A 20,219-nucleotide genomic window follows, 5' to 3' on the forward strand; every position below is an offset into this window, starting at 1 on the left:
TCTTTAAGTTTGTGAATAGGTTTTTAAGAGCAGCATATCTGAAATACTCTACATATTTCTCCTTATCCACATTTAGTTATAAATCTAAGTCATACAGATATAAGATCCTGAACACATATAGGAGTATTTTCAAAATTAGTTTCATATTATACTTTTGTAAGGTCTGCTAATGGCACAGTGGGTACAGAGATGGCCAACTGGGTCAAGCAAACCATCCACTGTTGTTGCTTCGAAGTGGTGAATGACAGGTAACTTCATTATGCTATCATTGCACATTGTACAATATTTAACAGTGAGCCCTGGAGGGTTAAGTCTTCATCTGTCCCCCAATCTTGACCCATAGGAGGCATTCAGGGCTGAAAGGGTGACATAAACAGGATGCCATGTGGGTAATCACTAGGTATTACCATTTGAATACAAATACATTAAGATTAACCTTCATTAAAAAATGGAAACCCATCTTAAGATTTGGTGGTGTTATAAACTCAATCACCTTCCCATGAAATAAAGTTAATTCTCAAGGAAAGAAAATTCAAAATGCTTTCATCTTGCTCCTTTTATTACACATTCAGTGAACCATCCTTAGTATGAAATGAATGGTTAGATATATAAATGTAAGAAAGACATAACATGAGAAGATCTAGGAGAAAAATCCTCATTTTAATCTGAGACTACGAATATCAGCTCCAGTTAGCCTTATTCAGCAACTTACCTATTTTCTTTTCTTACACAAATAACAGACAAGCTTGATAATTTAACTCTTCTTAATTGGTGGTTAGGGTTCTAGAATGTCCTTAACTTTTTTTAAAAGATCATTTTAAAACCAAAGCACTAATCTGACAGTAAAAGCATAGTACAAATATCCAAATTTCAGATCTGGCTTTTGCTAGATAGAGCCTAAGAATAAAGAAACATTCTTCCCTTTCCAGATAACTTAATAATTTAAAATATAAATAACTATTAAGTCCCATTGAATAGAGAGTGTGAAAGTTCCTGGTATAAAAACTACCTTAGAAGTTTGATGGTCATTTCATTCTACGGAGGGACAGAGACTGGATTTTGTTTGCTCTCCATAATTACTTCACAATCTCCCTCCATTTCAAAATTGAGATTCACAAATGAACTGGATACAAGTGTTTCTGGTTGATCTGACTGAACAATGGAATCAGCCTGCAGCTTATTTTGCTGGTATTGTCTTTCTGCTTCTTCAGACATCCTGTTTTCTTCTTCTTCCTCCTCCTCCTAAAAGGAGGAAATATCAAGAATAGTTGAAATATAAATGTCCAAAAGGAATAGTATTTTTCTCCCACTTTCAGCTGCTTATGCCTTTTTTTTAACCAAAACATTAGTGTCATGTCCAATTCAGTTTCATCCAATTAAGACAAGGCATACTTCCCCTTCCCCTGTTTCCAAATTGAAATGAAAACTATTGTATGAAGTACATGTAGTGAAGCTATTTTTAAAACACAGTATAGCACTGCTTAGCTTAGATGAGACCTAAATTAACTTTGACACGGGCTGGATCTCTTCAGGTTAATTCTAATCTAAATAAAACATTAGCTAATACTGTATCACTACAGTTACAGGGTGTCAGCCTATTCAGTGGAATAGGGTGGTCTATTCACTTAAGTGATACAGCATGGTTAGTGTTCCCATAGCACCTAGTAGACAGATAAGGCAGTCCCTGCCCTCAAGAAGTTTACAATCTAGGAAGGAAGTTAAGACATTTAGGGCTTCCCTGGTGGCACAGCGGTTGTGAGTCCGCCTGCCAATGCAGGGGGCACGGGTTCGTGCCCCGGTCCGGGAAGATCCCACATGCCGCAGAGCGGCTGTGCCCGTGAGCCATGGCCACTGAGCCTGCGCATCCGGAGCCTGTGCTCCACAAAAAAAAAAAAAAAAAAAAGACATTTAAGAAGAGTATTAGAACACAAAGGAATAACCACCATAGAGATTTAGAGAGTAAATAACTTCTATTTCCAGAACTGCTAAATTGATGGAGGAAATGGTGGCATTTGCATTGGTCCCTGTAGTATGGTGAGTCAGTACAGAGTGAGTAACCTGTCAGGATGATTAATCTAGAGATTTTCTGAGAGTGAAGGAGAAAGACCATTTAGGAGACTATCACAATAGTCCAGATGAGGTAATGAGGCTCTCAACAAGGCTAGTAGAGTTAAAAACACTCATTTGTTCATAAAACAGTTTTGAAACCACATAACAAATACAGTCAGCTGAGCTGAGCTTTCTAGATTCATGCCTCTACATTGCAGCTTTACCCGAATTGCCCTCCTTGTTTGCTTGAAGGAGTAATGAAAGATTCTAATATTTATTTCAAGCTCACCACTATACACTCTGGGCTGCCCTAAGCATTTTACATATTAACTCATTTCATCCTTAGAGCAAGCCTGAGCATGGATGCTGCAATTTTCCTCATTACAAAGATGAGGAAACTGCAGCTTATATAGGTTAAGTATCTTGCCCAAGGTTACAAAGTTAGAAGTGGCAGAGCACTTGGTTCTCGAGCCCACACTCTTAAATGCTAAAGCTTTCTCACTCTTTAAAGGTAAACTCATTTCACCCTCACCCTAAGACCTCACGACATCTGCACACAAAATTGCCTCATATCTTTGTGCCTTAACAACTGGCACTTACACATTTCTAGTATTGGTCATTTCCCGTGCATCAAACCCATTCCACTTCTCCCACATCCAGTCTATGTGTCCTAAGTACAGAGACCAGGTCTTGTTTCCTCATCTTAAATTTGGAATAATAATTCAAAGAGAGGTGTGTGGAGATTAAATTAAATAACATATCTAAGGCACCTCTCACAGCAACTAGCACATGAAATCTAGCTTAATTGTGCACATAGATTGTAGGGGAATTTCAGTATTAAAAAATTCTAAAATGTATGCTAATTTGATAAAGAAATTAATGACTCGAGAATGAAATGCCTAGTATAAGGGAGCTATCTTTGGGGCAGCTAGAGGATACATGTCTTCATTATGCAACCCATGAAGTCCACAGCAAACCAAACTGAATCAAGAAAATGTAAAAAGGAGACACACCTCCTTCTTCATCCGGTAATACTCATCAATGGCATACTGGTATTTTGGGGTGCTGATGCCCAAAACAGATGCAATCTTCTCTCCGAGAAAGTCACACACTAAAAATACAAAAGTTAAATGACTTACATAATTCCATAAACATTTCTTGGGCCCTTTCTGTGCGCAAAGCACTGTACGAATACAAAAGTTACACTCCCTGCCCTCGGGGAGATAATGAACATTCAGTACATCTCCTTTGTGTATCTTCCTTGATTTCCCCAAGAAGCACTAGTGGCTCCTTCTGGGCTCCCAATAACACTGCTCATACCTCTTACTATTAACACTTATCACCAGGTGTTATAATTATCTGTTAGATGTCTATTTCTTCAAGAAAAATGTATACTCTCAGAGGGCTGGGATATCACTGGGCTGGGAGAAAGGAATGGATTATACTATAGCACTCACTGAGCGCCTGCCACATGCCAGGCACTATGAAAGGTTAGACTCAAAGAAGTTGAAGAACTGGCCCAAGTGGACAAAGCAGATCCAAAGTTCAATCCAGGTCTGAATGTAAAGCTCATGTTCTTTTCATTATACTAGACTGTCTAGCATATATTGAGAGCTCAGTAAATGTTTGTTGAATGAATTATTATTCACATTTAGATCTAATGAAAGGCATAAAGTGGTAGAAGCTACGGGGGAGTTAAAATGGGAAGCAAAGGAAAGCTTTATGATTTAAAACGCATATTTAAAGTTAGCATGATTAAGTCATAAGTTGATAATTCATTTCCTTCAAATATGACTTAGTTATATCTCAACTTAAGAAATGAAATATTAATCAAATAAAACATAAATGAATTATAACTACAGGCTTTAGAATAAACAGTTAGAATGAGAACAATATCAGGGAATCAAATGGCAAAATAGCAAAATAACTGCTAACAGGAAAGTTTCAAGAACATGAAAATTGTATCTAAATTAATATAGCTATTTTTTAGTCCTTTTTTTAAAGCATATCCAGAAGCTAAAAAATGTTTTAAGATGAAGTACAAGTTAGATTAATATCTTCCAATGTGAGCTAGCTAGCTGCTGAGGAGTGACTAACCCCCAATTGTTTCTCCTTCAATTTTGAAACACCCTATTTAGCAAAGCTCCTGTTCTGGGAGCATATTATAGTGGTTATACAATATTCAAACAAAAAAGTAATACCTGAGAGGGTTGACGTGGCAGCACGAAGCATGTAAAACCATAAGTAAGGGCCCCAGGTAAGTTTTGTCTGCAACAAGAGGTTAGGTTAGCAACATTCACACCTAAATTCATTCTATACATTTAGGCCAGAAAGTAGTGAAACACTTGGTGGGCACTTAGAATATTCTATAGATGATACTATAAACAGAGTACAATCCAATAAAAAAAATTAAAAGCTTTGTAGAGAGAATGTCACAAAGACATTTTACATTCACCCATACAACTATCACCACCTTAAGTCCACAGAATAACCAAAAAAAGCAGCAGCCACTGAAATGGAGTTGGTTAAGTCATAACCTTAATTATTTATGAGTTATCCAGAGCCTTCCTTTCTCCTGTCTTGTTGCTTTTTTGTCTTCATTGTTCAAAAGCCCACCAGAGAGTGTGTACAGTCAATGGAAAGGGATCTAAGAAATCATACAGTACAACACACGTATGATTTAGTGGCGAAATTAAGGTTCAGAGAAATTAAGCAGATTAAGGGCACATTAAATGAACTTTTAATGGTGGGAAAATAAGTAACCAGTAAGTGGCAAGATGAGGTTTTTTTGTTGCTGTTCCTTCAAGGATTAAAAAGGGACTAGAGGGCTTCCCTGGTGGCGCAGTGGTTCAGAGTCTGCCTGCTGATGCAGGGGACATGGGTTCGTGCCCGGGTCAGGGAGGATCCCACATGCCGCGGAGCGGCTAGGCCCGTGAGCCGTGGCCGCTGAGCCTGCACGTCCAGAGCCTGTGCTCCGCAATGGGAGAGGCCACAACAGTGAGAGGCCCGTGTACTGCAAAAAAAAAAAAAAAAAAAAAAAAAGGGACTAGAGCATATATCCCAAGAAAAGTTTAGTATCTGTTTGGTAGGCTAGGACCACTGGCAGAATGCAATCTACACTACACACCTGCATAGTTAACCTTGGTAATTCCATAGAATACTTTTGTGAAGCTCGCCACATAGATGACAGTTTGCCTCTGTGGATGAAATCAGTAATAGGAGCATGATTCATCATACCAATACTTTTGTTTATGAAAAGAAAACATAGTATAGAGCCTACAATCGATCAAACACATTAGTAATCATTTGAATATTGGTTCCAGGGAGAGAAGGAAGAGATAAACCTGTCCATAATCTTCTTAGATAAGATATGCTGATGATCATAAGGGCGTTAAAAAAGCATATACAAGAATATCTGTAACACTGAAAACTGTAGACACTGGAAATGACCCTTTTTTCTCTATTGGTGAAATGGAAGTATCTTCCTTTTCCGCTGTCTAAAGCTAATGGAGTTGCCAATTCCGGTGTTATTTCCTTTCTTGCTGGTTAAGGAAAATTTTTCACCTCAGGGTTTTCAAAGTTATTTTGAGTGGCCACTGTCTGTCTTAACAACTTCTTATGCAAATTAATTTAAAAATAAAGTTCTATATTTTAAATATTTTTTTAAAAAGGAATATCTGTAAGACTGGGCAGATGGGCTAAAGCAGAGAGGAGTAAACATGTAACATAGTCTTTCAATGAAAAGTAGGTATATCAATTCCTGGGATAACATTTCTGAAAAGACACACAAGTAAGGTAGCTCCTTAGTTTCTCTTTACACAAGAATGGATGTCCAAGCAAACAAATACAGTCAAGAAAACACTGTAGGGCTTCCCTGGTGGTGCAGTGGTTGAGAATCTGCCTGCTAATGCAGGGAACGCGGGTTCGAGCCCTGGTCTGGGAGGATCCCACATGCTGCGGAGCAACTAGGCCCGTGAGCCACAACTACTGAGCCTGCACGTCTGGAGCCTGTGCTCCACAACAAGAGAGGCCGCGATAGTGAGAGGCCCGCGCACGGCGATGAAGAGTGGCCCCCGCTTGCCACAACTAGAGAAAGCCCTCGCACAGAAACGAAGACGCAACACAGCAAAAATAAATAAATTAATTAAGAGTTAGGACTTCAAAAAAAAAAAAGAAAACACTGTATATTTCTGACTCCCTGATAAAAACCTGCTATATCTTCTACATTCAGTGCAGGAAGCATCTCTTAGGTGGGGATAAGGGGCTCTGTTTAAGATGCTCTGACTTTAGTGTTTATTTATTTATTTTTTTAACAGCAAATGGGACAGTACAGAAACATAGGGAATGAAAGCAATTTCTATAACACATAATAAGTGATAAGGCCAAGAAACTACTTAGAAAAGGACTCAGCATGCTTTTGGAGAAAAGCATGCATTTCTCAGTGGACCAATTCTCCTGGGGTTGTTTCTAGGGAGAACAATTGCTAATATCCAGGCTGTGACTACCAAAGAGTCAAACCTGCTCCAGAGCTGAGACACTGCATAAGGATTCCTGAATACCATCTATCATTATCACACAGAGTTATACAGAATGAATGGATAGGGCCCTTTGTGCAGACACTGACCCAGAGTCTACACTGGAACCCTGCCACCACTGCCAGCATCACTACCGCCACCACCATCCCAGTAACAGAAGAACTGGGACAAGATCTTGAGTCTTTAAGACTTCCAATTTATGAGTGCAAACTCAAGTAGATTCATCTCTTTCTTCAAAAATTTAATTATCTATTTCTTCCTGCATAATTTTCCATCTCTTCCTTAATAAAGAACTATTAAGACTTGCTATCTTTTGTTTTGAAACAACTTATTTTTAAATTATAAAATAATGCTCATTTATTGCAATAACACAAAATGGAAAAAGTATAAAGAAAATTTAAGTCACCCATTTTTCCACCGTCCATGGATAATTATCATTAACATCTTAGTATATTTTTCCCAGTCTTTTCCTAAGCATATATGTGTTTTACAACATTGCTATACTTTTTCTACCCTGCTATTTTTCCCATTTACTATATTGAAAATATTAAGTATATTTCCCAAATGCTTAAATTCTTAAGGGTGGAATAACTAGGTCAAAACTATAATCATTTGGAAAGCTCTCCCTTCACAATGCAAAACTTCACACCAGAAAATTTACCAATAAATATTCAGCAGTAATGTATGAGATTGTCCATTCCCTTGTACCCTCATTACAGTATATTGTTCTTTTCCTTTTTAAAAATTTGATAGGCAAAAATGAGCCCAGATAATTTTGAGTTCTGACTATATTAAGAAAGGCATCAGTCCATTTATATAGGTAACAGTTATGTGCATAATCAAAGTTTTTAATATGTATAGTTAGATACACACATATACACATATTTATGGAACCCTAAGCGAAACTAAATCAATGGTTAAAGGAATTACTGGAAATATGTTTACTCTTAACACTCATCTAAGGTAAAATGTAAGGAAAACAATTATAAGATTGTAAAAAGATCTAGGTCTCCATTTCTTACTTTCTATCAAGTATCATATGCCAGGAGTATTATTCTTTTATTTATTTATTTTTGACTGCATTGGGTCTTTGTTGCTGCGCACGGGCTTTCTCTAGTTGCAGCAAGTGGGGACTATTCTTCATTGTGGTGCACAGGCTTCTCATTGCGGTGGCTTCTCTTGTTGCGGAGCATGGGCTCTAGGCACACGGGCTTCAGTAGTTGTGGCTCGTGGGCTCAGTAGTTCTGGCTCACAGGCTCTAGAGCACAGGCTCAGTACTTCTGGGTGCACGGGCTTAGTTGCTCCACTGCATGTGGGATCTTCCCGGACCAGGGCTCAAACCCGTGTCCCTTGCATTGGCAGGCAGATTCTTAACCACTGTGCCACCAGGGAAGTCCCAGGAGTATTATTCTTAAATCTTTATTTTAGATATCAGGGTTTTTCTTTAATTGGGTCTATTCTACATATCTACTATGTAAATATACAACAATACCTTTTCCAAATTCCTGTGTCCTATCAGATTTACGATGCATTAGAAGCCAATAGAAATTGGAAAGTCTGCTTTGCACATTAAGTGATGCTAGGTCTGTCTTTAATTATAAACAGCGGCTAGGATGTTTATTATTTTAAAAAAAGACAAGTGTTGGTGAGTATGTAAAGAAATTAGAACCCTTGGACACTGTTGCTGGGAATGTAAAATGGTGCAGCCATTATGGAAAACAGTAGGGCGGTTCCTCAAAAAATAAAATACAAACACCAAATGATCCAGCAATTCCACTTCTGGGTATTTATCCAAAAGAACTGAAACTAGAATCTCGAAGAGGTATTTCCACTCTCTTGTTAGTGGCAGCATTATTTACAGTAGCCAAGATATGGAAACAACCTAAGTGTCCCCATTAAAGAGGAAACCACTATCTGCAAGTTTGCTTTACGACCAGAAGTCTACATTAAATTACAGCATTAAAAAAAATGATGACTAACATGTGCATGCATAAGTAATAAACCAAACGAAGATATCTATAGTTCAGGCAGCAATTAAAAATATCCAAAAAATGAATTGTGTCTCTTTTAGCAAAAGATTTAAGTAATTGCTTTTTCTGGCCTTGGTTAACTTAGCCAACATAGATAGTCCTACTTGCTAATTATAAATTCTTCATGAACGGTACCAGATTTTTCTCTGAAAATTTTATGTAGAAGTGAAGTATAATGTCAGCTCTCAGCTTCCAACTAAGTTTATAACATAAGCTTCCTACTGGCAGTATTTATACACACACACACACACACACACATATATATATGGTATTAGTATATAATAGCAGCTCCTCATTGCCTAAAAAAATCACTATACTCTAGGAGACACAATTACCACCAAGGAAAATGTAACTTTAAAACTTCAAAATGGGTATTTCAGGAATGAAGCCAAACAAGTTAATTTCAGAAACTTTCAAATGATTCTTGAATAAGAAATGTAGGGAAAATTGTTAAATTTAGTCATGGGTTTTCAAATTCCAATAGAGTTCTAAAATTACCTTTTGAGCGAGATTCCTTGTGCTACCTACTGTATTTGCTTTGTTATCTAATACTACCTTACATGTATATAGTTCTTAGTCATTTTTCAATGAGTCTTCATATGTACTATCTTTTTAATCTTCAAAAACAATTCTTAATGTAGATGAGACAAAGGTTATCTTTTTTTTGTAGTCGTGAGACCTGAAGTGCAGTGGGATTAAGTCTTCGTCACAGGGAGGTGACTACTCCAGGACTAAGCCAGAACTGAACCAGCTCTGACTATGCATGCTGCCTCCCAGCGAAGGAGACAGACAGGTTTCTTATCACCCAGGTTTCTTGTCTTAGTTTAGGCCTAAAAATTCAGATAAATTCGAAAGACAACATACTATATACAAGGTAACTAACTATTTTAAGAGTGGATATGGACTTACAGCACAACAGCAGGAGGAACTCTGTGGACCCACTACCCAGTGAAACTGGTGAAAATTATTTAAAATAAACATTTAAACCCTCTGGAAATGGTCCTCAGGATATACTACAAATGAAAAAAACATCTATTCAAGAAAATAAATAAAAATTTGACAAGAAAATAAGAGTATGAAGTAAGTGAACCAAGACCATTGGCTTTTCCAGCAAAGTGAAGTAGAAATTCACTGCCAGACTGGTACAGCTAAGAACACAGGGCTCCTTCTACCCCCAGCTTCCACAGAAGCTCGTGTGCCACAACTAGAGAGAAGCCCACACACTGCAACAAAGAGCCCGTGCGCCACAATTTCTCAGCCATAAATAAATAAATAAATAAATATTTTTAAAAACAGGCGGGCTTCCCTGGTGGCACAGTGGTTGAGAGTCGGCCTGACGATGCAGGGGATGCGGGTTCATGCCCCAGTCCAGGAGGATCCCGCATGCTGTGGAGTGGCTGGGCCCGTGAGCCATGGCCACTGAGTCTGCGCGTCCGGAGCCTGTGGTCCGCAACGGGAGAGGCCACAACATTTAGAGGCCCGCGTACCGCAGGGAGAGAAAAAGGAAAGAAGAGAAAAAAAAAAACAGACAAGGGATCTGAATAGGCATTTCTCTAAAGATGATATACAAATGGCCAATAGACAAATGAAAAGATGCTCAATATCACTGGCCACCAGGGAAATGCAAATTAAACCATAATGAGATGCCACTTCACACCCACAAGGACAACTAGAATAAAAAAGATAGTAACAAGTGTTGATAAGGATGTAGAGAAATCAGAACGCTCATTCAATGCTGGCAGTAATTTTAAATGGTGCAGCCACTTTGGAAAACAATTTGGTGGTTCTCCAAATGACTGAATACAGGATTTCCCTGCTATCCATAAGTAGAGCATTCCTATGAAACCTTTCATAATACAAAATTGTGTAAAGCAAATAAGTGATTACCTTAGGACACATCTTACTAAACAGCTGAACAAAATAAATCGAAACAAAGCACAAATGCTCACAGATACAGTTCAAAGCTATGGCGGCTTGATGCTGTGATGCTAAGTGTAGTTCCCCTGGGAAGGAGCTTCAAGGTGCCTCTCTCACTGTTCAGGGTGCCCACCACCTCTACAAGGGCTCACTGCAAAACAAATTCTGGACGCTATTTTTGCTTTTTACCTTTTTTCATAAAAGTGAAAATCCTCTTCGGCTTTCTTTCAGTTAGCGAAAAGAGGTACTAACGTAGGTTTTTCATAAAAGCGAAGTGGTGTAAAGCAAACTTTCAAAAAGCAGGGGATACCTGTACAGAGTTATCATATGACCCAGCAATTCCACTCATAGGTACATACCTAAGAGAAATGAAAACATATGTCCACACAAATACTGGTACACAAATGTTCATAGCTGAATTATTCATAATAGCCAAAAGGTAGAAACAACCAAATGTCTCTGATCTGACAAACATGGTATATCAAAAAAAGGAATGAAGTTCTGACACATGCTATAACATGGATAAACCTTGAAAACGTTACGCTAAGTGAAAGAAGCCAGTCACAAAAGATCACATATCATAGGAGTTCGTTCATATGAAATGTCCATAATAGGGAAATCAATAGACAGAAAATAGATTAGTGGTCATCAGGGGTTGGGGAGATGAAGGGTAGGGAGTGATAACTAAAGGGTACTGGGTTTCTTTTTGATGTGATGCAAACGTACTAAAAATTGACCGTGGTAATGGTTGCGTCTATCAGTGAATATATTAAAAACCACTGCTGTAAATTTTAAATTGATGAATGTATGCTATGTGGACTGCATCTCAGTAAAGCTTTTTTAAAGAGTAAACCTTTAGGAAAGTAGTAAGGATGCATTTTTCCTATGCAATGTCTTTATTACTGATTCCTATGTAAATAGAGGACTATTTTTGAGACAAAGACTTTTTAAACCATACATATATACACAAATTTATACAAACAAATAAAAACCCCTTCAAAGTAATTTAAAAGAAAGACATTTATTTCAACAATTCTTCCACTGCATGAAACACTTCTACAATATTCTGCGTGCATATGGAATTGCCTTCAGAGTATACTGCACAGTCCTTTGAATATTGTCTATAGCAGAGAATCTGGATCTGATATTGTTTTAATAACTAGAATTTATTTAGAACCAAATCTGATGAAAAATTAGTAATAACATTTTTTAAGCCAAATCTAAATTAATAATTCTGTATTCTGCTACTTTGCTTTATTTTCTTCATAGCACTTTCCATAGTCTGATAATTATAGTATATACTTGCTTATTGCCTTTCTGCCCACTAGCATATAAGAGCAGAAATTTATACTGCCCATTGCTGTATCACCAGCACCTAGAAAGTCCATAAATATTTGATCAACTGAACTCTCAAAATGACTACTTAGAAAGGCAACACATCTTTTTAAAAAATGTACAGCTAGTCTTATAATTTTACAGTTACATCTTTTTGTTTTTTAATTTCTTTTTGGCTGTGTTGGGTCTTTGCTGCTGTGCATGGGCTTTCTCTAGTTGCGGCCAGCGGCAGCTACTCTTCGCTGTGGTGCACGGGCTTCTCATTGCGGTGGCTTCTCTTGCTGCAGAGCATGGGCTCTAGGCATGTGGGCTTCAGTAGTTGTGGCATGCGGGCTTCAGTAGCTGTGGTGCACAGGCTTAGTTGCTCCGTGGCATGTGGGATCTTCCTGGACCAAGGATCGAACCCGTGTTCCCTGCATTGGCAGGTGGATTCTTAACCACTGCACCACCAGGAAAGTCCCCAGTCACATCATTTATAACTTAGAAATTCTTAAATTTAGCTGGTGAGGGGCTTCCCTGGTGGCGCAGTGCTTGGGAGTCCGCCTGCCGATGCGGGGGATGTGGATTCATGCCCAGGTCTGGGAGGATCCCACATGCCGCGGAGCGGCTGGGCTCGTGAGCCATGGCCGCTGAGCCTGCGCGTCCGGAGGCTGTGCTCCTCGGCGGGAGAGGCCACAGCAGTGAGGAGCCCGTGTATCGAAAAAAAAAAAAATTTTAGCTGGTGAGGAACATAAAGTTAAGAACTGTATATTCCTATCTTCTAATGAAAACTTGAGGCAAGATAAAAAAGAACTGACAACTTCTAAGCTTTAAATGGAAACCATCATGGTGGTACAGTCTTTAATACAAAGGGACTGGAACTCAAGTACCCCGTTTAGTGAAATAAATCTTAAAGAAACCTATCCACACTGACAAAAGAACTCTGACACTCAAAAATAAACTATTCAGGCTACTGAAATACAGAAAATACTTCCATCCATATTGTGTAAAAATACTGTTTTCTACCAAAATCATAATGCATAATTTTATAATCAGAATACAGTTTATTTAAACCTCAAAGGTCCCTTCTATTCAATGTTTAAGGGAAAGAGGGACTTCCCTGGTGGTCCAGTGGTTAAGAATCCGCCTTCCAATGCAGGGTACACGGGTTCCATCCCTGGTTGGGGAACTAAGATGCCTCGTGCCGCAGGGCAACTAAGCCCTCACATTGCAACTAGAGAGAAGCCAGCATTCCACAACGAAGATCCTGCGCAACTAAGACCCGACACAGCCAAAAATATAAATAAATAAATATATATATTTTTTTTAAATGTTTAAGGGAAACAAATCAGTCAAAACAAAACCCACTGACAAAAGGAACATCAGTATCAAACCTACCGGATCAACAGTAGGCAAAACATCTTTCTTCTCCAGGCCATCAACTTCATCTTCATCTGTGCTGTATTCTTCCATTGTTTCACCACTAACAAAGTGGATGACTCTCCTTGGGACTTTCTTCTTTTTTCCTATGACTCCCAGTTCTACATTTTCAAAGCCTCTTTCATTACTCATCTAATGTCAATAATAAATTAAGAAAAGAAGAGTTTCGAGTGAGATTAATTTTCTTTCATGTAACAAAAAAAATTTTTCGGTTGCTTTATTTTAGGGAATAAAGAAATATAAGCCAATCCTTAAACAGTTTTTAAACAATAAAACAGATCATACACAGAAAAGCATAAACGAAGAGTTTAATGAATAGTAAAGCAAACCTCTGCATACTCACTGCCGAGGTTTAAAAACAGAACTTAACCAATTAAACATTTTAAGTCAAAAGCTAAGAAACCAAGCAACACACTGCAAGTCACAGCAATTCCAATGTCGTATAATATGTGAAGACATGCTGGACATCAATAATTTTAAAGAACAATGCTAATTACGGAGGGATTAATGTGTTGATATATCAAAGGAAAATCATATAGATGCATGTACATATGTTAGATACGTAACATAAAATGTTTGTATAAGGTAACCCTGCTAAGTCTTTGAATTTGAGCCTAGCTACATGTGGGCAAACCAAAACCAGTTCAGCTTAATTCTGAACCTCTCCTTTTCCAAAATGGGAGTCCCGAAGTAAGATGCCTTTTAGGTCCAAGCAGGTACCAAAAATGAGTAAATACTGCTATAGATTAAAAGTAGACCTTTGAAGAAAAGCATGTCACAACCAAAGACATTAAAATTCAAAAAAATTTAAAGCACTGTGCAGGCCAAATAAAACTCATTTGTAAACCAAATCTGGAGAGCAGGCCATCAGTATTCTATATCCGAACTTCTACATTTCTCGGTCACTAATATATAGATGACAACACAGTTTTCCTGCTAGTAAAAAGATTTAACAAATTTTAAAACTATAATAGTCTATGGAATTCTAATTACATCCAAATTTCATTCCAAGGGAAATACTAATTTTACCTCACACATATAGCCAATTTTCCAAACTCATTGTAAATGCATTTTGAGGGAGAGGATGAAGAGCTTTTCCTTGTCTTTTTGCCTCAAGTTTAAATTCCTAAGAAAGCCTTTGTTGTATCTTCTTACTAGAAGATTTCAAAAAGCACAGTGCAAATAATTGTAAAGAAAAATCTGGCAACAGTGGTTACCCTTGGGGTTAGGTACAAAGATGGGGGAGGAGGTACAGGTAAAGGAGTGGTCAAGGGGGCTTTTTATTCTTTTTTTTTTTTTTTTTTTTTGCAGTACGCAGGCCTCTCACTGTTGTGGCCTCTCCCGTTGCGGAGCACAGGCTCCGGATGCGCAGACTCAGTGGCCATGGCTCACAGGCCCAGCTGCTCCACAGCACGTGGGATCCTCCCGGACCGGGCACAAACCCGTGTCCCCTGCATCGGCAGGCGGACTCTCAACCACTGTGCCACCTATTCTTTTTGTATTTTGTTGTTGTTTTACTTTCATGATGAGAATATGCTCCGGTACAATTTTAAAACTAAACCAAAGCAAAATCATACAGGACTGCCATGATTAGAGTCCATATCAGTGGGATTGTCCAAGATAGTCCAGAGTCCAAAAATTTCAACCTCTATAAGGATTCTTACACTTGTAGATATGACCACACATAATTTAAACCCATGATTGCTGTTCAACCCTAGAAAAGTTCTTTGAACTGCTTTTGCAGAGATGGAATTGTACTGATAAAAATAGTGGACTAGAATTGCCCAGTTATGCAAGTATATGTAACTTTATTTTTATGCATTGTTTCCTCTTAATCCTCTAAGGTTCTTCTTAGAAAACAGATATGGCTGTTCTCTGTCCTTCACTTCCCAAAGGTAAGCTTAGTCATTAGCCAGGATTTGAATCCAGGTATATCCAACCCAAAGAACACACACATTGTTCCATGACACACATGAACATCACTGGCAGCAACTATAACTGCTGTAGAGCAAACTGAGACCATGAAAACCTTGACAGCATGGGCTACCTATGGATCAACCAGAAAAAACAAAACCCACAATTCTCCCTAGCCTGTCCTGAGGTTTCAAACACATCCCAGCCCTTATTAAAGGAACACCAGCCCATTCATTGTGTCCATAAATAAGATGAACAACAAATGGTGCACCCAGGCCATCTTTCTTCTATCACCAGTCCCTAAGCATAGTGAGTCGTTCCTACCCAATCTCATTTTCCCCCTTCATATGAGATTTGGTTTATGGTTGTCCTGACACCAATGTCTCCTTTTGCACCATGACTTTATAGGCAAGGAAAAGTCAGACGAGCTGGGTTAGATCTCCAGTTATCATACTAACTGGATGGATCTGATGTGAAAGCAACAGTCCCAGTCAATGAACAGAGTTGAGCCCTTTCACAGTACATCACCCTGCCTTATTCCACTCCCACCCCACCCCCATCAGAGCAAGCAGCTTCTCATTCTCCCTCTACCAATCTCTCACTGGCTTAATTTGTCTTTTCTAAGACACAGGCAAAGGAGAAGGGGTGTCTCTCATTGGCTTCACTACTTTGTCTTCCTTAGACAACTTTAATAAATAAAAACATTCTGGCTGGGTCATAATAACAGGAATAAACTTATCTACTAACTCCATTAACTGACTCTTGGCTATATTTTATCCAAAAGGTAAAAAAAAAAAAATCTACAAAGGTGAAGGCTGGGGCTTCCCTGGTGGCGCAGTGGTTGAGAGTCCGCCTGCCGATGCAGGGGACGCGGGTTTGTGCCCCGGTCCAGGGAGATACCATGTGCCGCGGAGCGGCTGGGCCCATGAGCCATGGCCACTGAGCCTGCGCGTCCAGAGCCTGTGCTCCGCAACGGGAGAGGCCACAACAGTGAGAGGCCCGCGTACCACAAAAAAAAAAAAAGGTGAAGGCTGAAAGGTGATTCATATTTTTCATTCTAATACCAAAGTTATTAGTCAAGTATAAACAAACCTTTGAGTAATATTCTCCATACATAATACGTAAATGGTATTTTATTTGTTCTAATCATCACATTTCATATAAAGATTTTTATTAAAAAGACTTTTATTTAAGAGCTCTCTTTTAAAATTTTAATATTAATTTTTGATACAGTAAACCGCAAGTTTTACATTTATCATCTTAAGCAGGACTCAGTAATTTTTCCCATAAAGGACAGATAGTAAATATTTTACGCTTTGAGGGCCATGTAATCTCTGTCACAACTACTGAACTCTGCAAAAGCAGCCATGGACAATACATAATGAATGGGCTATGTTCCAATAAAATTTTATACAAATCAGTGGCTGGTGGGATCTGGCCCATAGGCTCTAGTTTGTCAACACCTCATCTTAAAGAACCAGATTGTCAAGTAAAAAAATCTGTGAAAGAATCTATACCACATGATCACAACCTCTACTTGGCAAAGAGGGGAGTGTGGGGTTAGTTAAGGGAGGTATTGATGGGTAAAACCAACCAGAAAATAATTTGATTCAAAATTTCCAACAATTATAAATGAAAGTTATTCTCTGAATTTGAAAACATTTCATTTTTACAGATAAACAGTCAGCCTGCAGGTCAGTAAATTTTCACTGTCAATCATACAAACTCTACTTCAACAAACTCCAAAGATCTGAAAAGACAATTTCCTAACACCAGGAAATTATGAGATGCAATGACAATTAACATTTTATTACATTTTATGGTTAACAGTACTGTAAATCTGCTTATCTTGTTCTTTGGGGCCTGTTTTTAGTGGCAATTTTGTTTTCACTCCCATACTCCCATAGCACCCAGAACTTCATAAAAACATGTATGACACTTGGAATTTACTCTGCGTCACCTTCCCCAAATAGGTGATCGGCAAAATGGGAGTAGGCACAGTGCGTATCCCTCACTGCTCTATCCTTTAGCCTACAGCTCCTGGCACATCGTAAGTGCTTGGTAGCAGGGGTGCTAAATAAATAAATAAATGAACAAGTAGTACTGAAATTTTAACTCCTTTAATAATATTGAAGCTGAGATTCTGGTCAAAAGTCTAGTCAGATAAGCTGCTGAATGTCCTGGTTTGAAGCCTAATTCTGAGCACAGACCCAAGCTCCTAACTCTTTCTTCCCTACACGACACTTGGGATTTCTCAGTTCTGACAAACCGATGAAGGAGTACAGGATGGCAGCCTCTCCTGCCACCCAAGTCTCCACTTCACTGGCCTCTCCCCTCTTGCTGTGGTCAAGTAGGCATAGATTTGGGGTTCCTGGAAATGTCTCTGCTTCAGGAATGTGAATGAGAGAGCACAAAGGGAAAGTTAGAAAACTGTTGGTATAGTATGAACCCATTTGTGTTTAACAGGAAAGATCATATATGCATAGGCAATCCCAGAAAGAATACACCAGAAACTTAACAGTTACTTTTGGGGAATGTGAATGTGAGAAACGGGTGATGGGAGTATTCCTATGACTTTTTACTTTTTGCTCTATGGCCTTCTTTACGTTTTATTTATTTTATTATTTTTTAACCAAGAGTGTGAAGATAACATATTAGCACTAAGCCACAATAAAGAGCCTCTCTTCAAACAATATTTATCTGGTAAATCAGTATAGGTTTACTTTGGTATTAGAAAGGCTGAAAGCTGAAGTAGTGATGAAAACAATTATAGTAACAGAAGGAAAAATCAAATGGAAAATACATCAAACGCTGTGGACTAAAAAGGTTCAGTTCAAGTACACCTGTCAACAACAGGTCTCGACTCAACTGAACATAATAAGTGGGCTTCCTAATCAATTAGCGTTTTCCCTGAATTCCTTCTTGCAGGTTACCTTCCCCCTTCTTAAGTAGGAGAAAAAACAAGTCCATATAAAGACTAGCCTGAGAAAAAGCTTTTGTTAATGCAAACTACCTCTTATAATATTAGAACTATACTCACATTCAGGCACCATTCTCTAGGAATCTGTAGTTTGGGGGAAATGTCTTACTAACATTCAGGTAGTTAGTCTCAAAAATGAAGCCACTGAAAAGCTTTTTCTCACTGAGGGTGGGAAGATTTCTACACAGAAGCAACTCAGGTTTTTAACATCAAAACTGTATACTCCTGAGCCGGTTTCAGATAAAGCCATTTCTTCATTAGTTTTACTTGGCCAAAGATCCTACACTACTACTTCAGACTACCAAATCCCAAACAAAACAAACCTCCAAACCTTACCTAATGCTCTAAACTTATGCTGTCCAATAGAGTAACCACATGGGGCTAATGCTCACTTGAAATGGGGCCAGTTCAAGCTGAGATGTGCTGAAATACACAAAGGATTTCAAAGACTAGTACCACAGAAAGACTGTGAAATATCTCAGTGATAACTTTCATATTAATTGCATGTTAAAATGGTTTTCGACAAAATTGGGTTAAATAAAATAGAATATTAAAATTAATTTCACCGGTTTCTTTTTAGTTTTTTAATGTGGCTACGAGAAAATGTACAATTTAAAATGCGGCTGGCATTATATGTCTATTGGACAGCGCAGCTCTGAGCCTTAGTTACCTCCCTGGTGAAATGGGGATAACTCACACCTCATGCAGAAGTTATAAGGATTAAGTGGTGCGGGGGGGAAGCCTGTAAACGCATAGCACCCAGTTGCTATTTGCTAACCAAAAGGCAGATGCCAAGTCAGGCACTCCCACAAGGAGAGACTGAGAAGTGATCGCAGCCGGCGTCACCTGGCTTCCAGCTACTCCAAGGACAGCCTTTCGGGGACACGCCTTCCTTCTCGCCCTCGCAGACCCGAAGCTGCAACCTCACCCCTCGAAATCCGAGGCCGCCCCGGAGTCTGCGGCGCTGTCAGAGAAGGCGATGCCCAGCGGCGCTCCGACTGCGGTTCGTCCGCCCCTTCCCTCAAGCAGACGCTCGGAGCCAGGGACACCGCGAAGAGGAGCCCCGGGACGCACCTCCGGCGGGCGGCCTGCTCGAAGGAAGGCCGGGCAGGCCAAAAGGGCAGGCGGCAGGCGAGGCAGACAGGAAGCTGGGCTCTCCCGGCCTCAGCCTCGGCGGCCGCTCCTACCTGCTGTGCCGATTCCCTGAACGGAGCGGCGGCCGCAGCTCCCGAAGCAACCCCCGCTTCTCCTCCCTCTGCACGGCTCACTGGCTTCCGGTCCATCGTTGTCGCCACCACAGGACTGCAGGCGCTGACGAGATACAAAGTAATGGCCGATAAGCCCGCTTCCATTCTCCGCGTCCCCGCCCAGGCGCGGACCTAACCCGCTGTCAGGAAGTGGGACTCACCGGCTGCGCCCGCCTAGCGCCGAGCCCGGCCAAGCTACTGCTGGAGGGACAGGACGCGACGGGGCGAGGCGGGGCGGGGCGGGGCGGACCTGGGGGTGGGGCAGGCCCGAGGGGCAGGGCCTGGCGCCCCCGCCCACCCGGCTCAGCTCCCGGGGCTCGGCTGAGCACCGTCTGGACTGCACAACTCCCGGCTCCTGCGGGGCGGGACGGGACGGGGCGGGGCCTTCTGCAGTACAGTTTCCGGCCCGGCCCGCGTCCAGAGCTCGCAGACTGGCACCACCAGTGACGTCATGCCTCGTACCTGTACCGGGAAGCTGGCTTCTGGATCTTGGCGCAACCGCTCAACAGCTGCATCCTGGGCAGTCACCTCCCAGACTTTGGTTTCTGCACTGTGAAATGAGAACGGCTGCGAAGTGTGCTTCAAAGCCTTGTGATGAGATGTGGTTGCTGAAAATATATTTTTTAATGAACGGCTCATGCTACTTATTCCATTTCTCATGTGGATGACAGTCTAGTCAAAATACCCTTGAAATAAGAGCCTCAAAGGCGAATTTTGCTTTTACACCTGTCTGAAGTACTTAAGTATATGTAACTGTAGAAAAAGTTAAGTGAGACCTGAAGGAGAGCAGAGG

The 20,219-nt window shown here is 40.0% G+C and overlaps 1 protein-coding gene across 1 annotated transcript; it reads right to left on the bottom strand.

The window, feature by feature from the left end:
- Positions 1-546: 546 nt before the first annotated feature.
- On the bottom strand, positions 547-19,578 carry FAM177A1 (family with sequence similarity 177 member A1). Its single transcript, XM_065871017.1, has 5 exons — positions 19,367-19,578; positions 13,244-13,417; positions 4,251-4,317; positions 3,063-3,160; positions 547-1,242 (listed from the first exon to the last, which is right to left on the bottom strand). The coding sequence occupies exons 1-5, from the start codon at positions 19,529-19,531 to the stop codon at positions 1,036-1,038; spliced, it is 711 nt and encodes a 236-aa protein (XP_065727089.1). The 5' UTR covers positions 19,532-19,578; the 3' UTR covers positions 547-1,035.
- Between the last annotated feature and the right edge of the window lie 641 nt (positions 19,579-20,219).

Source organism: Phocoena phocoena, chromosome 2 (genome assembly GCF_963924675.1).
Source record: "Phocoena phocoena chromosome 2, mPhoPho1.1, whole genome shotgun sequence".
Taxonomy (NCBI): domain Eukaryota; kingdom Metazoa; phylum Chordata; class Mammalia; order Artiodactyla; family Phocoenidae; genus Phocoena; species Phocoena phocoena.

Bases quoted from the DNA above. Each gene is read 5' to 3' on its own strand.
- FAM177A1 (XM_065871017.1), bottom strand. From the start codon at position 19,531: ATGGAAGCGGGCTTATCGGCCATTACTTTGTATCTCGTCAGCGCCTGC. The intron at 13,418-19,366 runs GTAGGAGCGGCC...TATTGACATTAG, and splicing joins TCAGGGAATCGGCACAGCAG to ATGAGTAATGAAAGAGGCTT. The intron at 4,318-13,243 runs GTAGGTTTGATA...CTCTTGTTGCAG, and splicing joins TTTTGCCTACTGTTGATCCG to ACAAAACTTACCTGGGGCCC.